Consider the following 21278-nt stretch of genomic DNA (forward strand, 5'->3'; position numbering starts at 1 on the left):
CCAAACCTTTTTTTCGTTTTTGGATAAATTGTCATACACTTATGTTGAGTGTCTCCAAGGGAGGGGTTTACCTTCCCTGTGTTTTTTGTTGTATTTCAATAAAAAAAGAGATTTAAATCGTCATGCACGCAGACGTGTTCAGACGCGGTTGAGTATAAAGCTTCTGCAGCTAAGACAAGCGTCCAAGTTTTAGCGAGACTATCTTGATCCAGCACTTTCCTATTCTTCCAGAGCATGGTGCTTGTGTCCCTGTCGAAGTGATCAGTTGAATTGTCTCATATTCAAATCAGTTGAATTGTTGGATAACTCTGTATTGTGGTTTTATGGCTAGCAATGAGGAGTCTGTGACGGGAAGTATATGGTGGCTCTGTTGCTGACACTGCACAGGGGCTGTGTGGCGCTATTCCTAACAGTCATGGTTTATTCACTGGTGTGCTTGGCAATGGATTGGGGGACTGTAGCTTGACCTGCTTATAGGCACACTGTTTTTAACTATGTTATGCAGTAACATTGTCTGACTGTCTGCTGTGTGTAATTGTTGGTGATTTTGTTTTCTTATATTGATGCTGTGGTTTAAAAAGTCATGAGAATACTCTGTCTGGCACTGTTATTGGAGCACTACAGCTTACATTTATATGGCACGGAAGTTGTCTGCTAAGTGCATGTTTGTGCAAGAGCATGTCCATGATCCCTTCTTGGCCCAAGCAGCCACTACCGCTTTGACAATTGCCAGTCCTAGATACTACACCCTGTCAGTGACACAACAGGGAAAGAAGCTAGCGAACCAAGAGCGCACAGCCAATCAGGGTTAAAGATCATGTGCAACATGTGGGAGCAGAAGAAAACTCCATCACAGGCATTATGAAATATGAAGACAAATGCAGAGGTGTGAGTCACATGGAGCCAAGAGATGACGAGTGCTCCTATGCATTACTGAGAGAGTCGTGATAGGCATTGGTTGGCTTGTAATATAGACATTGAGTAGAGACAGAGATGCTAAGAGACAAGCTGATGTGAGATGAAACGAACCTGAAGTCAGATGTAGAGAGTCAGTACCCAAAGAATAGGTGCTTAACAAGTGCTTCCATACATAGGCCTCAAAGCAAGTCAGAGTTTCATGTGTGCAAATGGAGAAGAGCTGGTGGGAGATGAAAGGAAAGCAACGGAAAAAGAGCAATGAATATAAGGCCTCATGTACATGACTGGGTAGGATTCCGCATGTTGGAGCCCTCAGTAGAATCCGACCCTGTCAGCAGCGGCTCGTGGTTGGACATACCACAGTACAGATTTAAAAAAAAAAAATCTCCTGCTTTGCCCACAGAATCTGCGGCCTGCCCGGAATGTCAATTGTGGACAAGCTGCAGGTCGAATGGCTTTCATTGACTTCAATAGAGGCCGTTTGTGCAGGAATCGCAGTGAAATGGAGCATGCTGCAATTTTTCATCTGCGAGCAGAAACTACAATTGGTTTCCGCTTGTGTACATGAAAGATGATTTTTCCATAGTCTGCTATGGAGGGTTATTGTTGCGGAATCCAGAGCGGAATGCCCAGTTCGATTCACAGCAAAAATCTGCCCGTGGACATTGGGCCTAAAGGCGAAGAAAAATTGTGAATTCCCACAGTTGAACAGTCAAGAGGCATGCTGAGAGAGAATAGCCAAGAATAGAGAGACCATTGACTTGTCAATGCTCCAGTCGTTGTAGAGACTACTTCAGAGCATTAAACCAATGGTACTCAGGGCACTGGCAGTTAGTTGGGATTGATACTTCAGGTCAGTTGTGTAAAGGAGAATGGCAGTTAAAAGGTTAATTGCTGGAAGACCATTTGCTCTAGGTTTCAAAACTAGTAGTGAAATGTACTATAAATCTATTGTGTCCTACTATAGAGAGAAGTCAAACTTTATTGTTATGCAAGATTTAAGTATTAACCTTCCCATGGAGTGCTGAACTGCAATTATTATTTTCTGCTTAATAAAGTTTAATTTGATGCAATGAACTGTCTCCACGTCTGTATGTCATTGGATCACATAACACTCAGCCTGCATTATGCACATGGGCAGGAGAAACGGATGTCACCAATATACACAAAATGGGGTACTGCTAGGGAAAAGTGATATGGAAAAGGACCTGGGGGTACTAGTGGACTGTAGACTTTACTGGAGTAACCAATGCCAGTCAGCTGCTGCAAAAGCTAATAAAGTCTTGGGGTGCATTAAAAGAGGTATAGGGGCGAGGGACGAGAACATTATCCTCCCACTATATAAGGCACTCGTCAGGCCCCACATGGAATACTGCGCACAGTTCTGGTCACCGGTGCTCAGATAAGATGTTACAGTACTGAAGGGGGTTCAAAGAAGGGCAACTAAACTAATACATGGAATGACAGGACTAGAATACCCAGAGAGGCTATCCAAATTGGGGTTATTTACTCTAGAAAAAAGACGGCTAAGGGGCGATCAAATAACTCTGTATAAATACATGAGGGGACAATATAAGGATCTCTCCCAAGATCTGTTTATACCCAGGGCTGCGACGGTAAAGAGAGGGCATCCGCTACGTCTAGAGGAAAGCAGGTTTCATCACCAACACAGAAAGGGGTTCTTTACTGTAAGAGCAGTTAGACTGTGGAACTCTCTGCCTGAGGAGGTGGTGATGGCAAAATCCATAGAGGCGTTTAAGAGGGGACTTGATGTCTTTCTAGAGGAGAAGGATATTACAGGATATAAATCTTAGGTTAATTGTTAATCTGGGTATACAGGCAGGTAGGAACTATTAGGGGTTGATCCAGGGAACAGTCCGATTGCCATTAGGGAGTCGGGAAGGAATTTTTCCCCAAAAGGGCTAATTGGCTCCTGTTCTTTTTTCTCTGGATGAACAACATAGGAGGATAAACAGGCTGAACTAGATGGACATTGTCTTTATTCGGCCTTACATACTATGTTACTATGTTACATTTTAGCTACTTTACTACAGGAGTACTGGTGCAGTGTATTGCCATCAGCCCCTTTTAACCCTGCATTTTATAAGGCAAAATGCAAAACTTGCAGATCATTATTTAGATATCATATCTTTATTCTAACTATTCAGTTTGGGTGAGATTAGTGGAGGCAACTGAACCTGATTGGGGTGGGGGGTGGGGGGCACTTTCTTAAAAATTAATCTGAGTTAAAAAGAAAATGAAAATGTTAAAAAATTAGTCCCAGTCTCAGAAGAGTGGAAAATTATAGGATAATGTAAATTACCATTTTTATATCCATTAATTTATTTGAAATGTGAAAATGATGTGCTCTGATAAATAACATATCAAAACATGTAATGAACTTGCATTTATCATTTCTGGAGTCTTCAAGCATTTCCTTATTCTGACATCTACAACGGCTCACAGACAAATGACTAAAAAAAAGTTGAGTAAACAAAGTTGTATCACAACAAACTTGTTAAAAAAAAACCACAGCAATGCCCAAATTATGATTTGCTCTTAGCCTTTACTATTGGAGTGCAGCTGGGTAATTCTAGATGTTATAGTGAATTTAATGGCACGATTTAAAGCCAGTGTTATTTCCATATAAAGAATTCAGTTCAACTACATCCGTATTCCAGAATAAGCATCTGCGGTGTTTTTATTGTTTTCAGTTCTCTAAATCATACTTCATTTGCCATTGAAAAGCCAGTGCCCTAAAAGAGATCAATGGTATTAATATAGGAGTGGGTGGTACTATTAATGAGAGCTCTGCTGCTAGTAATACTGTGGTTTAAGTTACTTTCCTGTGGCCATACCATAAAGGTCTTATTGTACTTAAACCTACTGCTACATATGCAATTAACTCTTTGTGGCACGTTCAACCATTGCAGACAGCTGTTTTCGCTTTTACATCTATGAAAGTTAAGGAGGATATAGAATAATGAATGGGTGGAAGAGAATTTGCCATTATTACTTTTGTTCCTTTTTCGGGAAACAAAGAGACATGAAGACATATAACTAGAAAAAAAGCTTTTTACAAGAAGAATGAGCCTTTCGTAATTCCCAACTTTTTTTATTTACCGTTGAGGAGCCATTGGAAATATGTTTCCAACCCCCTCAACTACCCAATGTCTACAGCAAATAGAAATTAATAGGAAATGTATTTGTTTTTGCTTATTATTCCTAAAATATAGAATCGATAATTGTGGAAAAACGAAATAATTATATTAATGTTTTGAAAAGGTTGGGAATTAACTTACAAATATAGTGTGCTTAATAGTGCTAAAAATGTCAAGAAAGTTAATTGCGATGAGCATAGTTCAACAATTCAATTAAAACCTGTTGACTGATGGGGTCAATGAAAACTGTTTTACATTCGACAGGTACATGTGGATTTACTAATTCCATTTTTTAAAAATCTGTATTGAAAAGCATAGCTGACCGGACTTTTCAATACAAGTGGATCTTGTATTGAAAATAGCCATTTTTTTCAATGGTTGTCAACAGTAGACATACAGTATACATTGCTTGCAGGAGAGACATTCATATACAGTACAACTGTAGTAGATACCAAACATGTAAACTCAGTATATGTCCAATGTGAACAGAGCCAAACTAATAAAATGAATCCATATTAAAAAATGTGGTCATTGCATTACTCATCCTGAGTCATTGAAATGTATAATAATCCAGAGCTGCAATCATAATTCTTCAGGTCAGCATTCACAAATATATCAGCCTAATCTTTGCTGTGTCAGTCTGTATACAGAGTTTACTTTGGGGATTTAAATGGAAATGTAGAAAAAAATGTGTCCATATATATTGTAGGAGCTGTAAGAAGGGGCATCTGTTGACTTGTTTTCGGACTGTTTCCTATAGCAACCAGCAGAATTGTGAATTCAGCCCTGAACTTTAACGGAGGTTGCAACTTAGGATCAATACAAGATGCATAATACAATGTGTGTGTTTGTGTCCATATGTGTACGTACTTGTACATGATGCATTAATGTGCCTTGAAGTATATCTATTTCTACTTTACCAACAATACATTTCTTCCTAATGCTTCTACAGAAAACTCTCAAGGCCTTTGATTATAAAATAATACCTTACATCCTAAAAGTCGGCACTTATTGTGTAATGACACACTCCCCTTGAAAACCTTTTGGCATTTTAACAGTTGAGGTGGGAAGAACAGATTTTAGTAGTTGTGACTTAATCTTTTTTTGACAGCTTTATGCTATACGTAATATGTGTTTCAACACAGATGCGTGAGATCACCTTAGAGCTAATGTGTTTAAAGGATAAGGATTAAAATGCAGAGGAAGAAAGATAGAGGGATAACAAGAGCTTATAACTGCCATATGGGGGAAACATTCACATACATGCCGTTATACCATAAATGTGTGTTGTCTACTTAGTTCGGCTCTTCATTCTGCATCTATACCTGCTATAAATGCTATAATTCTACTTCGTTCTCCCTCCTTTTTAATGTCTTAATGAATGTCTGTAGTGTTGTATGTATAGATGTAGCAGTCGTTAACATGACTGCCACATTGTTATACCTCGCTTTACAGCACTGTAGTACATTGCAGTTGAGTTATCATAATGCATTTAATGTCAAGTTAACGTTTCCAATATCTGTAGTCGAAAGGCAAGGCAAATTTACTGCATTATTGCAGCTATTGATGAAAATCCAAAATATATATCTTTGTTGCTAATTGCACAGCCGATGTTAAAGAGAACCTTCAGGCCTGCGCAAACAAAGATGGCTAAACTGCTTATCTGACTACCTGGTTCATGTTGCTTTTACTGGCCAGTACTGCTCATGTGGACCGGTGTAGTGTCTTATGCCCCATTTACATGCAACGATTATTTGTCAACATTTGCTCAATGTCTTTTGAGCGATAATCATTGCATGTAAATGCTACAACCATTTACTTTTCGTCCAAACGATGATTTTTAGTTGAGCTTAAAATCCATTGTTCCACTGGAGAGCTGATAGCAGGGACCACACGCTGTGGTTCTCCATGGGAGCACTGATAACATTGTATTCAGCTGCAGTCCCACAGCAGAACAAAAGAGATGTATGCAGATAACAGACCACCTGCTGTTCTCTGCATACAGCGCAGGGAGGCTCAGTTACATGCAAATGAAGCTAATAAGCTACTGATGGGCATTAGTGTCCATTAGCAGCTTATGCAAAATGATCCCTCAAATTGCAAATCATCCTATCTTTTGAACGAATTTTGAGTGATCATCTTTGCGTGTAAATAGGGCTTTAGATTAATGGTGCATACCAATGCAGAGTGTACATCAGGTTGTCAGAGAAGCTGGTGCGGCCATCTTTGTTTGTCCAGGCCATAGGGTTGCTTTAAAGACTATACTAGCCACATATTACTAAAAGGATACTGAACTTAAAACCTGCCATATTGATATTTGCTATTAATTGGAATACGATCAGTTTTTGCATAGAAGTAACTTGAAGATTCTTAGCTCCTATGTAAAATCTGTGCCAGGCGCCTCCAACAACCAAGCCTCATTTATAGTACTGGTCTTCATAGAAGGGAAAGAGGGACTTTGGGGCCTCTTTAGGCATCAGAGCCTAGGTGCGACCTCGTGTTACACCCTTGTGTTATAGTAATTGAATGCCAATTTGAAACTGAGAGGAAGTTATACATGAAGTGTTCTTCAATGGAATTACTTTCAGGATGTTTATACAATAAATAGCCTCATAATCACAACTGTATCTCACATATCTCCAATTCTGAACCATTTACATACATATGAATGACCTTGTAGCCTTTTTATAAGACTAGTCCTCATTCATATGGATACTTTTAGGTCAATATTTTGCATCGGTATTTGTAAGCCAAAACCAGAAATTGGTCCAAAATATAGAAGAAGAGCAAATATTTCAATAATATATTTTTTTTATGTTCCCCTCCTGCTTTGGGCTTACAAATATCAAAGAGCAAAAAAAGGTGTGAAAATGAAATTTGGCAATTTTTAGAAGCCTTGTACTATAGATTGTTTTTACGCATATCTATGTAATTACTGAAATATTGTATCATACGGAACATGCATGTTTTCTTCATCAGGGCTCAGTCACACGGGCGTTTATTGCCGCGATTTGCGCATGCGCATGCGTCCGGCGATTTTTTAAAACCATTGCTTTGCAATGGTATCGGACACATGAGCGCTTTTTATGCGCTCGTCCGATAAATTAGAGAACAGAAATCGCAGATCGCACCTATCTGCGATTCCTGTTCTCTTCTCTATATGCGCTCAATGGGGCCGGCGGCAGCAGCGCCGACCCCATTAAGAACATATAGAAGACAAATCATTCTTCTCTGCCACAGCTGGAACAGCTGTGGCAGAGAAGAACGATGTTTGCCCATTGAATTCAATGGAGCCGGCAATACAGCCGCTCCATTGAAAGCAATGGGCTGCCGGGGTGCGCGGGATGAATTGTCGGGAAGGGGTTAAATATATAACCCCTTCCCTGCAATGCATCCTGAAAAGTGAAAAAATAAAAAAAAAGGATGTACTCACCTGCTCCCGGCAGCCTGAGATCCCCGCGGCCGTCCTGCAGTGGGTGTGAAGGGGGTGTGACTCAGGCTTGCCCCTGATTGGCTCAGCCTGAGCCAATCAGAGGCTGATCTCAGTCACACACATTCATGAATTCATGAATGGGTGTGACTGAGACTTGCCTCTGATTGGCTCAGCGCTGAGCCAATCAGGGGCAAGCCTGAGTCACACCCCCTTCACACCCACTGCAGGACGGCCGCGGGGATCTCCGGCTGCCAGGAGCAGGTAAGTACATACATTTTTTTTATTTTTTCACTTTTCAGGATGCATTGCAGGGAAGGGGTTATATATTTAACCCCTTCCCGACAATTCATCCCACACTCGCCCGCAGCGCTTGCATTCAATGGAGCCGGCTGTATTGCCGGCTCCATTGAATGCAATGCGCTGGACAGCTCCGGCCCGTTTCTAATGAAACGCGGCTAGGAGCAGATTTTCTGGCCGATTTTTCGGCGCCGGTCACGCGATTTGCGCATGCGCATCCGTCATGCGATGCGCAAATCGCGTGAAAAAACGCCCGTGTGACTAAGGCCTCAAAGAAAAGAAAATATTTACATGTATGTATACAGATTAGAGATGAGCGAGCGTTCTCGGCCACGCCCCTTTTTCGCCCGAGTACCGCGATTTTCGAGTACTTCCGTACTCAGGCGAAAAGATTCAGGGGGCGCTGTGGGTGAGTGGGGGGTTTCAGCGGGGAGTGGGTGGGAGAGGGAGAGAGAGAGGGCTCCCCCCTGTTCCCCGCTGCTACCCCCCGCGCCCCCACGCCTCCCCCCGCCCCCCGGCGCCCCCCGAATCTTTTCACCCGAGTACTGAAGTACTCGAAAATAGCGGTACTCGATCGAGTAATTACTTGAAACGAGTACATTCGCTCATCTCTAATACAGATGTAACACTTGTTAAAGCAGCTGCCATCCGCTATGCTATTAATGTAACGCCATACTGCATTCTACACTGTTGACATAGTGTGGCTGCTCTAATACAAAGTTAACGTGTGGCATGCTATGCCAGTAGCATAGACGGTACAGCATGCCATTGATTATTTTAAAGATTGCTTCATCTTTAATTGAATTGCAGTGTGCTAAAGTACTTCCACCTCTTTCCACAGGTGAAGGCCACTGATGCTGACTCAGGTTCATTTGGAGAAGTCCACTACACCCTATATGATAGGTTCCACAGCCTAAAAGAATCTCAGAAATTCTGGATAGATCATGATTCTGGACGTATTTGTGTGGCACAAGATATTGATAGAGAAGGAGAACCTGGAAGTTATGATCTTATTGTAAAAGCTCAAGATGGGGTAAGTTTTCATTCTTCTTCTAGAACATATCTTCTAATCTAAGTTCATTTAAGACTCTTCCCATGGCAAAGTTTCTCCTTAAAGTTAACCAATAAATCAATGATGTCTAAATAGTGTTCCATTCAACCATATTAAAGACGCTTATAAAAGTCCACTTTTCATGGCTTTTTGAACTAATGAGGTTTAATAAATTGAAAACAACTGTGTTCAAGTTGCTTGTAATTGAAGGGTTATGATAATAAGTGTTTAATAAAGTATCTCAATTTCAAAAAGTAGCTAATGTGGAGCATAAAACAGTTTACAATAGTAGTGGTCCACCCAGCATATTGAGGGGGCCTCAAAGGCAGTCCATTCTTGCCATGCCCAAGGCAAGGCACACACATATACGGTATATGACTTTTCTTTCTACAGATGTATCTGTGGCTGCTACTTATCCCATATCTTTTATTTAGCTAAAAACAGGCTGAGTGAAAAAAAAATCCAAAAGAGGTCTTCCGAGTTGTGCTTTTAGCAAAATACATATGAAATAAACATACTGTGGAGAACAAAAGCACAGACATAGGTAAATGTACAAAGAGATAGACATTTGAGATAGAAAAAGCAGTGTCCTCAACACAGAGAAGGGAACTGTAGCTGTTATGCTGTTATTTTCTTTATGGTTGGCCAACACAGTCAGCATATAGTACTGTGCAAAAGTTTTTGGCAGCTGTGGAAAAAATGTTGCAAAGTCAGAATGCTTTCAAAAATAAAAGTGTTATTGGCTTATTTTTGACAGGGAACAAAATGCAAAGTGTAAAGAGAAATCTACCGTATATACCGGCGTATAAGGCGACGGGGCGTATAAGACGATCCCCCAACTTTCACCTTATACGCCGGTAATACAGTGGAGAAAAAAAAAAATCATTACTCACCTCCCCCGGCGTTCTGTCACGCTCCGGCAGGATGTCGCTCGCTCCTCGTCCCCGGCGCAGCATTGCTTTCTGAATGCGGGGCTTGAAATCCCCACCTCCAGAAAGCTAATACACACGCCGTCAGCCAGTTACAGCCATTCAATGACATCATTGAATGGCTGTGATTGGCTAAAACACACGTGGCTTCAGCCAATCACACTATTCAATGACATCATTGAATGGGTGTGATTGCTAACACACGTGCGCCTTCAGCCAATCACAGCCATTCAATGCTGTCATTGAATGGCTGTAACTGGCTGACGGCGTGTGTATTAGCTTTCTGGAGGCGGGGATTTCAAGCCCCGCATTCAGAAAGCAATGCTGCGCCGGGGACGAGGACCGAGCGACATCCTGCCGGAGCGCGACAGAACGCCGGGGGAGGTGAGTAATGATTTTTTTTTTTTACACTTTTTTTTTTGTATTACCGGCGTATAAGACGACCCCCGACTTCAGAGCAGATTTTTCGGGGTTCAAAAGTCGTCTTATACGCCGGTATATACGGTAAATCAATATTTGGTGTGGCCAACCTTTGCCTTCGAAACAGCTTCAATTCTTCTAGGTACACTTGCACAAAGTCAGGAAATTTGTAGCCTTAGTATGGAGTCTGATAAACCAATTATACCAAACGGGTGATAATGATCATCATTTTCATATGTAGGTTGAAATTGGGTGAGGAATAGTTAGACTCTGCTACAAAGGTGAGCTTGTGGAAGACAGTTTCTTGTCACAAGTCATACACCATGGCAAGACTGAGCACAGCAAAAAGACACAAGGTAGTTATACTGCATCTGTAAGGACTCTCCGGGGAAAAGACTAGGGTTATAAGGTGTGCTGTTTAAGCTCTTTTGAAGAAGCACAAAGAAATGGGAAGCGTTGAGGACTATAGATGTGGTGATCGGCCAAGGAAACTGAGTGCAAGATATTAAAGACACATCATGGTTACTTCCCTTTAAAATCATATGTACAGCAATGCCATCAACTCAGAACTGGCAGAAACTAGTGGCACCAAGGTACTGTTCAGAGAAGTCTGGTCAGAAATGGCCTTCATGGAAGAATTGCAGCCAAAAAGCCATTCCTTCAATGTAGAAACAAGGCCAAGCATCTCAACTGTGCACGAAAACATAGGAACTGGGGTGCAGAAAAATGGCAGTTTGCCAAAGGGCTGGAGAACACTGCAGTAATGAGTGTCTGCAGACAACAGTGAAGCATGGTGGAGATTCCTTGCAAGTTTGGGGCAACATTTAAGCAAATGGAGTTGGAAATTTGGTCAAGATTAATGGTGCTCTTAATGCTGATGAATACTGGCAGATACTTATCTATCATGCAATTCCATCAGGGAGGCATCTAATTGGCTCATATTCTGCAGTAGGACAACAACCACAAATATACAGCAATGTCATTGAGGCCTCTTGCACATGGCCGTAGGCATCTTTACGTGCGCTCGCCGGCACCGTAAAAACTCGTGAACAGGCGCACAAATTTAACGTTTGTGCACCCGTTCAGATGGCATGGGCCCCAATGCATATACGCTGAGGCCGCAATGCCGTTGCCTCCCCTTCCCTTCCCCTCATGCCTCACTTCTTCTCTCTTTCCCTCCGGCTGTTTGCAATGGGAGTAGGCGGGGTGTGGGCGGAACTAAGCACGCGCCCCCTCCCGGCAGCCAGCAATGGAAAGGGGTGGAGTGGGACGGAGCTTAGCTTTGGCCCCATTCCGCCCCCTACAATTGCAAACAGCTAGAGGGGAGGAGAGAGGAGGAGAGAAGTCAAGCTGCTAAACTCCCTTCTCCGGATGCTGTCATTGGCTCCCATAGGAGCATATTCTGGCCAGAAAAATAGTTCCAGGACTATTGTTTCGGCCTGGCATGAAAGCGCTCGGTGCTACATTGGCCAGCCAGGTGCTTTTATGCCGTGGCAATACGGCCATGTGATCTGATGCATTGGAATCCAATGCATCAGATCGTAGCGTATATTGGCCGGCCATGAAAACGACGACTGATATACGCTCGTGTGAAAGAGCCCTTCGAACTATCTTCAGGGTAAGGAAGAACAAGAGGTCCTGGAAGTGATGATATGGCCTCCACAGATCCCTGATCTCAACATCAGATCTGTCTGGGATTACATGATGAGGCAGAATGATTGAAGAAGTCGACATCCACAGATCTGTGGTTAGTTCTCGAAGATGTTTGGAACAACCTCCCTGCTGAGTTCCTTCAAAAAGTGTGCGCAAGTGTATCTAGAACAATTTATGCTGTTTTGAAGGCAAAGGCTGGTCACACCAAATATTGATTTGATTTACATTTCTCTTTTGTTCATTCACTTAGCATTTTATGAATTGACAAAAATAAACTATTACAACTTCTATTTCTGAAAGCATTCCTTCTTTACAGCATTTTTTCCACAGCTGCCTAAAACTTTTGCACAGTACTGTAAATGATTATTATTATCCTTAGGAAGGCCATATGCACCGATTCCTTTCCCTTTAGAATGTGCTTCATTTGGGCATCACTGGTCTACAACCATAATTTGCTGCCTTTATAAGAGGCTACTGTGAAACAGAAGACACAGGTTGTCACAAAATAGTCTATAAATGACTGGTGGGTTCCTGAATTCTCTGTAAGTTCTACATTTTCAACAATATCTATGATCAATATACTGTAGTTTATTATTTTCCATTTGCAAACATTGGCTATCCTAGAGTAATACAATAGCGTATTTATATATGAATGTGGTATTAACTTTTATGAAACGCACTGACACTTACATCTATACACTATGCTTACCATCAACTTCTTATGATGGATAAAACATCTTATTGTAAAGCTATGTGCCAGGTTTTGCACACTGTTAGGAGTCATCTAACAAAAACACAATGTAAATGCAACCCTAGGCAAAATCTAGAGCTTCATCTGATATAATGGAACAAGTCATAGGCGAGCATCGCATATCATAAAACAATGTTCACGGGCGTTGAGGAATTCATTACTGATTGTATTCCATTTCGAAATATGAAAAATGAATAAGCATGTTGCCATAAATGATTCTGCTATATAGAGTATATACAGTTCATATGGCCAATGTTTATATTATAAGACACCAATTTACAATGAGATGGCACATTCTATTGTTTTGTACTTACAGTTCCTATGCAGTCTTATGTGTCTCTATAGTTACAGACTACAAACAACCCCTGTGTATGACTGATCCTGCAATCACGTGTTATTACACTTTTACTATTGCTTCTTTTGGATAACCTACAGACAGTACAATAGGGGGCAGCTGGAACCACATAAAGTGCTCTGCTTAGAAGTAATAAAAATATGAGTAATATGGTTTTATAGTTTTTAAAGTAAAGAATATTTATGGAAAAATGCAAAGTTTTTTTTTTTTTTACTAAATGCTATATTAGAGTGCTATTTCTAGAACACATTGTGAATCTGTGTTGCTCTGGCTTTTAGCTTTCTGCGGAATGCCAACTGTTGTCGAAGAGATGGCATATATGTCAGCTAGAGATGAGCGCACGTGCTTGTTTAGGTAAATTACTCGATCGAGCATCGCTTTTTTCAAGTAACTGCCTACTCGGGCGAAAATATTCGTGGGGCAGCGGGGCGGGGGGGGGGGGGGGGGGTAGCAGGGAGGAACAGGGGGAGCTTTCTCTCTCTCTCTCCCCACCGCCACCCCCTGCTCACCCCTGGCGCCCCCCGAATCTTTTTGCCCGATTAGGCAGTTACTCAAAAAAAGTGATGCTCGATCGAGTAATTGCTCAAAACGAGCACGTTCGCTCATCTCTAATGTCTGCACTACTATGCCAAAGATTCCCTTAGGTCCCATGGTGGAGCAGTAATATAGAAGGACAGTACAGATTGTGATCACATTTAATGATAATTGAACAATAATGACAGTTTTACTTATATAATGCATAAAGGTCCCACATAAGTCAATCCACACAAAGCCATGTGGAGGTTAAAGGTTTTGCACCTGTGCTCAGAAGCTTCAAGATACTCTGCTGTTTTGTAGGGCACAGTGGCCTGTACATTAACATATGTGTGGTTATATGTCAAATATCACAAAGATGTATTATTTCCCATTGCAGCCACATGCATGAAATGTTATGGTAAAATTCATCTTGTATGAACAGAATATGAAAAACTTCCATCCCTCCGCCCTCAACAAAATTCAGTTTAGAAATTTTAGACCGTACAGCAATCATTTTATCTTTGCTTTAAACATTCCAACTCCATAAACACCTTGCAAAGTTTTGGTTGAGTGTTTTCCACTACTAGACGCCAAAATATACTAAGATGGAGATCCAATTATTGTATTAAGTGACTATTGATTACGTGATCATTGATGTTTAACTAAAAACGTTGTAAAGCCACACCAAGATCATTGCAATCAGTTTTTGTCTCTTCAAACTTAAAGGCTATTTCCATCTCCGTAGCCATGTTTTGTTGTCCTTACACATTAGAGATGAGCGACCTTCCTCACTAAGGCAAACTACTCGAGCGAGTAGTGCCTTATGCAAGTACCTGCCCGCTCGTCTCTAAAGATTTGGGTGCCGGCGGGGGAGAGCGGTGAGTTGCGGGAGTGAGCAGGGGGGAGAGAGTGAGAGAGAGATCTCACCCCGTTCCTCCCCGCTCTCCCCCGCCGCTCCCCGCCCCCCTCCGGCACCCGAATCTTTAGAGACGAGCGGGCAGGTACTCGCATAAGGCACTACTCGCTCGAGTAGTTTGCCTTTACGAGTATGCTCACTCATCTCTATTACACATCTAAGATATAAAACAAAGCTACTTTCCATTAGGTCTGCATTGAAATTTTGTACTGGTTTATTTTTACAACTTCTCTGCAGACCTATGTGTATCCATGGTAACAGACAGCAAGCCAATAGTGTAGTCTGATTCTGCAGTCATACTCCAATTGGTCCCATTTTCTTGGTAACCCACCAAATGTACACTTGAATAAATCGGAAGAGACTGTAACTGCAAGATCAGATCATAGAGGGTTTAGTTTGCTGTCTCTAATCATTTTAGTATTTTGGTCTGCATATGAGCTGGAGCAAGAACATTTTAGGAAATTATTTTAAAAAAGCCTATTGCAAAACTGCTTTCACTTTAGATTTGTTGGGACAATTCAATGATTTGGTCCCATAGGTTGACGTAGCCTCTAGGATCGGAGCAACAATAAGTGATTGAGATGTTTGTGGTGTGATCTACCACTATATATGGGATTTAAATGACTGGTATAACTCAAAGCTTCTGGGCCATAGTGAAAAATCAGCACCAAGGCGGTTCAAATATCATGTGGCATTTATAGTTCTGGTCTCCTCAAATGAGGCAGAGAATATTGGGCGCCTTCAGACCATGGTGTGGCCACTGCCTCTGATCTTTACAGAGTTGTGCCCCTGGGAAGTAGGTTATAATATTTCTCACAACCTACCATTTTTGGGAAAAGGACGTTCAAATGTGGCTTCTTATATACATCTTATGTTGTGTCTTCACATATAAAGTAATAATGCACTCTGATACATTTTTGTTACAAGTATACTTATAGAAAGTTGACATATATTAGAAAAGTTTACACCGGGAGAGAAAACATCTTGTTATTGTTTGTACATATGGGATTTCAGAAGAGCAATGTATTGTTATATAGAGGTATTGGTAAGATAGCAACAAGCCAAATACTCTGCTGAATGAATTCGTGATGGGAGAATCTGACTGTAAACAAGTTTGATCTTTGTATATGCTAAATAGATAGTAATACATGGAGAATAACAGATGCTCTATGTAATGTCATGTTCTTTTTCCTGATATAAAAGAGCGTTAGAAATATATGCTAAAAGACATTAACCTTTTCTGTGTGTTTTCAGTACAGGCTTATCTCACTATGTAAAATGTAGGATGTCCTTTCCATCTCCACTGTGTTTCCAGAATGTGTAGTGTGAATGGAATGCTCCAGGACATCAAACAAAGTTAAGCATCAGGGGTAGATGAGAGAATTGCACACCAGCGCATTCTTAAAGGGGTGTCTGTAGCTCTAAAAGCCATCAGCTCCAGGTATTTAGCACATGACATGGCAGCCATTCAATTAAGATTTCTGCAATGGGGTGCAGGAAGGTCTTATCATGTGACTGGATGTTGCATGTAATTAGAGTAAAAACTAAATTGTTTTAGCATTAGTTTAAAGGGGTATCCCAGGAATAAGCAGTTATCACTTAGCTTCTGGAATGTCACTGATCGCCAGAATGGGTGACCCAAGTCTAATTTTCCGCAGCCACAAGACTGTAGCTAGGAGATGTTTGAATGTATCCTGCCAATCAATATATACTCTACGGTGCTGACAGAAAAGCTGAGCTACTCCATTCATACTCTTCCTAGCCATCTTTTTGCAGCAGGGGGTAACAGGGACCCTCATCAATCAAGCATTTATTACTTATATGGTGATAAATAGGAGATACTGTGTTTCCCCGAAAATACAACTTACCCTGATAATAAGCCCTTCCCTGATTTTCAGGGGGCCTTGAAATATAAGCCCCGAAAATAAGCCCTAGCTACACTACATGAAAAAAAAGCAATACTCACCTAGCAGGTGCCGTCCGGGTCCCTCACACTTGCCTCCGGCGCTCCTGCAGGCTTCCATGCAATCCTCAACGCCGATGAAGCATCTCTTGCTGGTAACGGGTCTTGAGTCACCCATCTCCAGCAAACGATTGCTCTGATTGGCTGAGGCGGCACTCTTGAAACAATCAGATTGAATGACTGTGATTGGTTCATCGAGCGCTGGCTTTGATTGGCGGAGGCAGCACTCGTGAACCAATCAGAGCAATCGCTTGCTGGAGGGGGGATACTCAAGCCCTGTTACCATGAAGAGATGCTCTGTCTGCGTTGGGGACTACATGGAAGCCTTCCAGAGCGCCGGAGGCCAGCAGGAGGGACTTAAACGGCGACTGCGAGGCGAGTATAAGACACCCCCCAAAAATTAGACCCTGTGCCTCTTTTGGGGCAAAAAATAATATAAGACAGGGTCTTATTTTCAGGGAAACACGGTAGATGCTTCTGTCCGGAATACCCATGTAAATGGCATATCGACATATTGTATTCGATGACAATAGTTCAGAAAAGAGACCATGTGTTACTTAGTTGAGATCTCTTCGACTTTGTCAAATGCTCTTTATTCCACATGAACATTAATTGCCTGTATGGTACTTTTCATGCCAACTCAGCTGCAACCTATAAAACATAATATACTACAAACAGCTGGCATAAATAAATGCTGGAGTGAACAAACATTTGTATATATAATTAATCCACATCCTAAAATGACATCTCACTATGTCAAAACTCCAGAATTTGACAGGTTTAATCAATTGTACTGAAAATTTGGAACGCAGCGATAAAACACATTAACCTGCTTTCTCAGTTCAATAAACGTTATACATTTTCTGTTTCTAACACTATTGTTTTGGCCTCTGGCCAAAAGCTGCTAGGAACTTCATGTTTCTTCTTAGATAAATAAAGATCTTCTTTAAGGAATAAGCATACGATATGTGATTGGTTGTTAGATTCTCCCATTGTTTCAAGCATTTAAAATACTTTCTTCCATACTTAGACTTCATTCAGACTGCCATAGTGCAGCCACTTTTTAGCATCAGTAATGGTACTGCAAGATGCAGATTCTCCCCTTTCTGCCACTCTGGTGAACTGAACATATATCACCATAGAGTTCTATAATAAGCCAAATACAATTCAATTTAGTTCTGGTCTTGTAGCAATAAAATGACTGCTGAAATGCAGCTACAAGATTGGGACTCCTCAAGGTGCAACATAAAGAAGTGGAGATCCTTTTGGGTAAGGTTACATTATTAATTTTAGTTAACAAAGATTGATTAATACCCAGTTCAACATCCTTCATTTTTTGGATATCTTGTCAAGGAACCTTAAAAACTTAGTGACATTTGAAGAGGGAATTCTGCAGTGCGACTGGAACCTCATCTCATCTCTACTGTCACGGTCTGTTGGCCGCGACGGGGTTGTGGCATGATGGTCTCGATGTGTAGATGAAGTATAATAAAAAAAAGATCTGCCCGCACTTCTTCAAGATGAACCAGGGAAAAAACGTCTCCATTCCAAGTGGTTTAGTTTATTATAATGCAGTGGACTTGGAACGGAGACGTTTTTTCCCTGGTTCATCTTGAAGAAGCGTGGGCGGATCTTTTTTCTATTATACTTCATCCATTTTGTGGGTCCAACCTGGCAGTTGGACACAGAAGCCAAGCAGCTCTCCTGATACTCCATCGGGATTGTAGGAGCAACAGAGAGATTTAGATAAGCCTACTTGGATGTGGAGGTGTTAGTGGAGCTCCTATATAGGGGTTTCACTAAACACTGGGTAAGTCCTGTTTTTATTTCTAACCATTTTGATTACGCTGCTCCTGGTTGTCCATAGGAGCGCTGTCCTAACGTGTTTTATGTTATCTTGATGAGTAGATGGATTGGCAGCATTGTTCCAGTCTGTCGACAGGTTGATGTTTACGTTGTTGTGGTTTGTTATTTCTTTAGGTGTTACTTTGGTCATTAGTTCATATTCCCTCAGTGTTTGCCCTGTCTCTGATGTTTTTCTCTTTTTTCACATGTGGATTTCACCCTGGTGTTTGTTGGACTCCATCTGCCCAATTGCATTTACTTGGTCATTATTGAAGTTTGCTTCTAGGTCTGGTTGTTGCTGATTATTTTCTCAGTCTTTGTGGAGAGAGGACGTGGTGAGAGTTCTGCTGTAAAGCTAAGTGGTGCTTTTGTTTGCTCATTAGTGTTTCCTACTGTTAAGTGCTAGAGTTAGTGGCTGAGGCACAAGATGTGGGGCTGCCTTTATCGAGGCGATAGCCTTACTTTTAGGCAGGGCAGTTCTTATCCTAGAAGTCAGGGTGAGGTTGTCCTTCTACCTTTTGTTTAGATTATATCATAGTTTACTCCATTCAGCAGTCCGCTCCCTATATGAACACAACCTTACATTGGTTCTGGGCGTGGTGTGTCTTGCACTCAGGGTGAACGTGACATCTACCTTCCTTTGAAATTCTCCTGGATTTGCCAGCTGCTGTAGCCCATGGATCCTGTTGCGCCATGCTTTACTAATACAATGAAACGTTGTCTATATAGCTTGCACTCAGACCTGGAAATTTTTGGTACTAATCCATCGATAACAATATTTGACATTCATTTTAGTGCAACTACATCAAACCTGCAGCGCTTTTCAAAAATTCTGTGTATAAATCCACCATAAAGGGGGCTTATGTAAATATAACTTCCTAATAGCATCATGAAAAATAACATAATATACTACGTACTTTTAATTCTTCATCATTTCCAGGGTATTTTTTTGTCATTAGTAAATGAGAACACTCTTCAGTACATCCAAAGGTTGTAAACTTGCAATGCACATACCTAGTCCTACTCTCGGCGGAGAAGTGGATATAGTTGTATTCGGTCTAGATAATCCTCTTTGAACAAAGCAGGCTGGAAAACAAACTGATACATTTTTCCTACACTGACGCATTATAGTAAACCATTCCAGAGATTTGTATTGCTGCTGAATTAATAGTCTATGTTTACTGGAGTATCGATCTAGGTCACAAAATATTTGGCTTCGCTGTATACAGATGAGTGCACTCCTTCCACTATTAGGATTCCATTTATTCTCTAACCCTTTGCTATCCATAGCAGCAAAATGAGACTACTAATTTATTATATAAGATTTAGAAATTACAGAATGTAATGTTTAGGAAATTTGTGAATTATTGGTGAAATTGTTTAGCCTGTAGGCATAATACATATCCAGCGATACATGGTGCCAAAACCTCAACCATCTGCTAATAGAATTACATTACTAAGTATATGTAGGTATTGGAGACTACAGAGCCAACTCCCAACGCATGCAGTATAATCTAATCTTATTAAAAGATGACTATGGGCATATACCATAGACAAGTATCTCTTGTGCCTGAAAATTCAACCCGGACCAGAGTATACCATTCTTTATCGAGTCACTGTCAAAGTACTGAAACAGATGTATCAGTCCCTTAACATGTGACTTCACTTTATTCATTCACTTACTACGAATGACCTTACTGTAGACCTCATGAAATCTTCAGTGGATATCTATGAACCACAGATGTGTGTTCTTGATCCACGTCATACATTATTTTATTCTCTTGTCTACTGAAAACATGTCATTCCCAATAAGAGATAAGTAACATCCTCTTGTATCTAGAAGTAATTTCTTTTTAAAAGCCTTACTAGTTAACTTTATTGCAACATTTCCTATTCGGGAATAAGAATACGATTTGTAAAAGTTACCTCTACTTGTACAAAATAATTAGAGCCACAGGGGCATTTATCTAATGAAAAGACCCGTCTAGCTCAATTCCATGGATACCAAAGAGCATTGCATGGATTTCATTGTGCATTATATGAAATTACAGGTCAATATTTAAAACGAACTCACCCACCGAGGTACAAATGAACACAGTAAAGTGGAAATTGAAAGACTCATCATGACATCATGGGAAGAATTCTTGTAATAGCTGTTAGTTTTGTATGCAGTCATTAAATCAAAGCAGAGTCTGTGTCTGTCAGAAATGACTTTTCTTCATTTCAGTGTAAATGGGACAATGAAGTAAAAAAAACATTAAAAAAAGGGTGTTTGATCAGTTGTAAATGTACAGAAAATGAAATTTTTCCTTTCATACTTTCATCAAATTGTGGAGCTTCCAAGTCAAGTAACAATTAGTCTAAAGCAAGAATGCATTCACCTTTCCTGGTCTGAGGGCCACATTGTCATATTGAACCACTCCCAGGGCCTGCAATAAAACTTACCATGTGATATATGGGGGATCCAGAAATGGCTACATGGTGCACCCTCAGTACTTGCATGTCTCTACACCCACATTATGGAGACTACAGTACATGTGAACCGACACACACAGACAAACATTTCTGGGTCCAGATAGTTGAGGGCTGCACAGAATGGCTTCTCAGACCACATGTAGCCCCTAGTCTGCTGATTGTGTACCCCTAGTATAAGGCAACAGTGTAGCTATATAATACACATATAAATCAACATACTACTCGTGAGAGTTGTCCCACTAGGAGCTCATAACTTGAACCCTTATATAAGAGCTATTCTACCAAGAGCTCATCACTCAAGAGTTTTATTAATAGCCCACTACCTCATAGAGTTGTCTCATTGAGAGCGCACCACTTGAGCTCCTATATGAGAGCTGTCTCTTCAAGAGCCTACTACTCGAGAGAGCTGTCCTATTGGGAGCTCACCATTTGAGCTCTTATATGTGAGAGCTATCTATTAAGAGCCTGTTACTTGAGCTTGTCTAGCTCAAGCATCTAAACTGGTCCCCATACTCAGCTCTGATCACCTCCTGATAGACTGGTCAACCTAAGAGGATTCTTGTTAGTAGAGAAGATACTGCATCTATCGTACTCA

General features: G+C 41.0%; 1 protein-coding gene across 1 annotated transcript in view; it reads left to right on the forward strand.

Moving 5' to 3' along the window:
- Positions 1-21278, forward strand: part of DCHS2 (dachsous cadherin-related 2) — a 267892-nt gene that overhangs the window by 122772 nt on the left and 123842 nt on the right. Inside the window, exon 2 of the mRNA XM_066574814.1 lies at positions 8651-8842. Coding sequence (XP_066430911.1) covers positions 8651-8842 — 192 coding nt within the window. The remainder of the gene's footprint in view (positions 1-8650; positions 8843-21278) is intronic.

Source organism: Eleutherodactylus coqui, chromosome 7, assembly GCF_035609145.1.
Source record: "Eleutherodactylus coqui strain aEleCoq1 chromosome 7, aEleCoq1.hap1, whole genome shotgun sequence".
Classification (NCBI taxonomy): domain Eukaryota; kingdom Metazoa; phylum Chordata; class Amphibia; order Anura; family Eleutherodactylidae; genus Eleutherodactylus; species Eleutherodactylus coqui.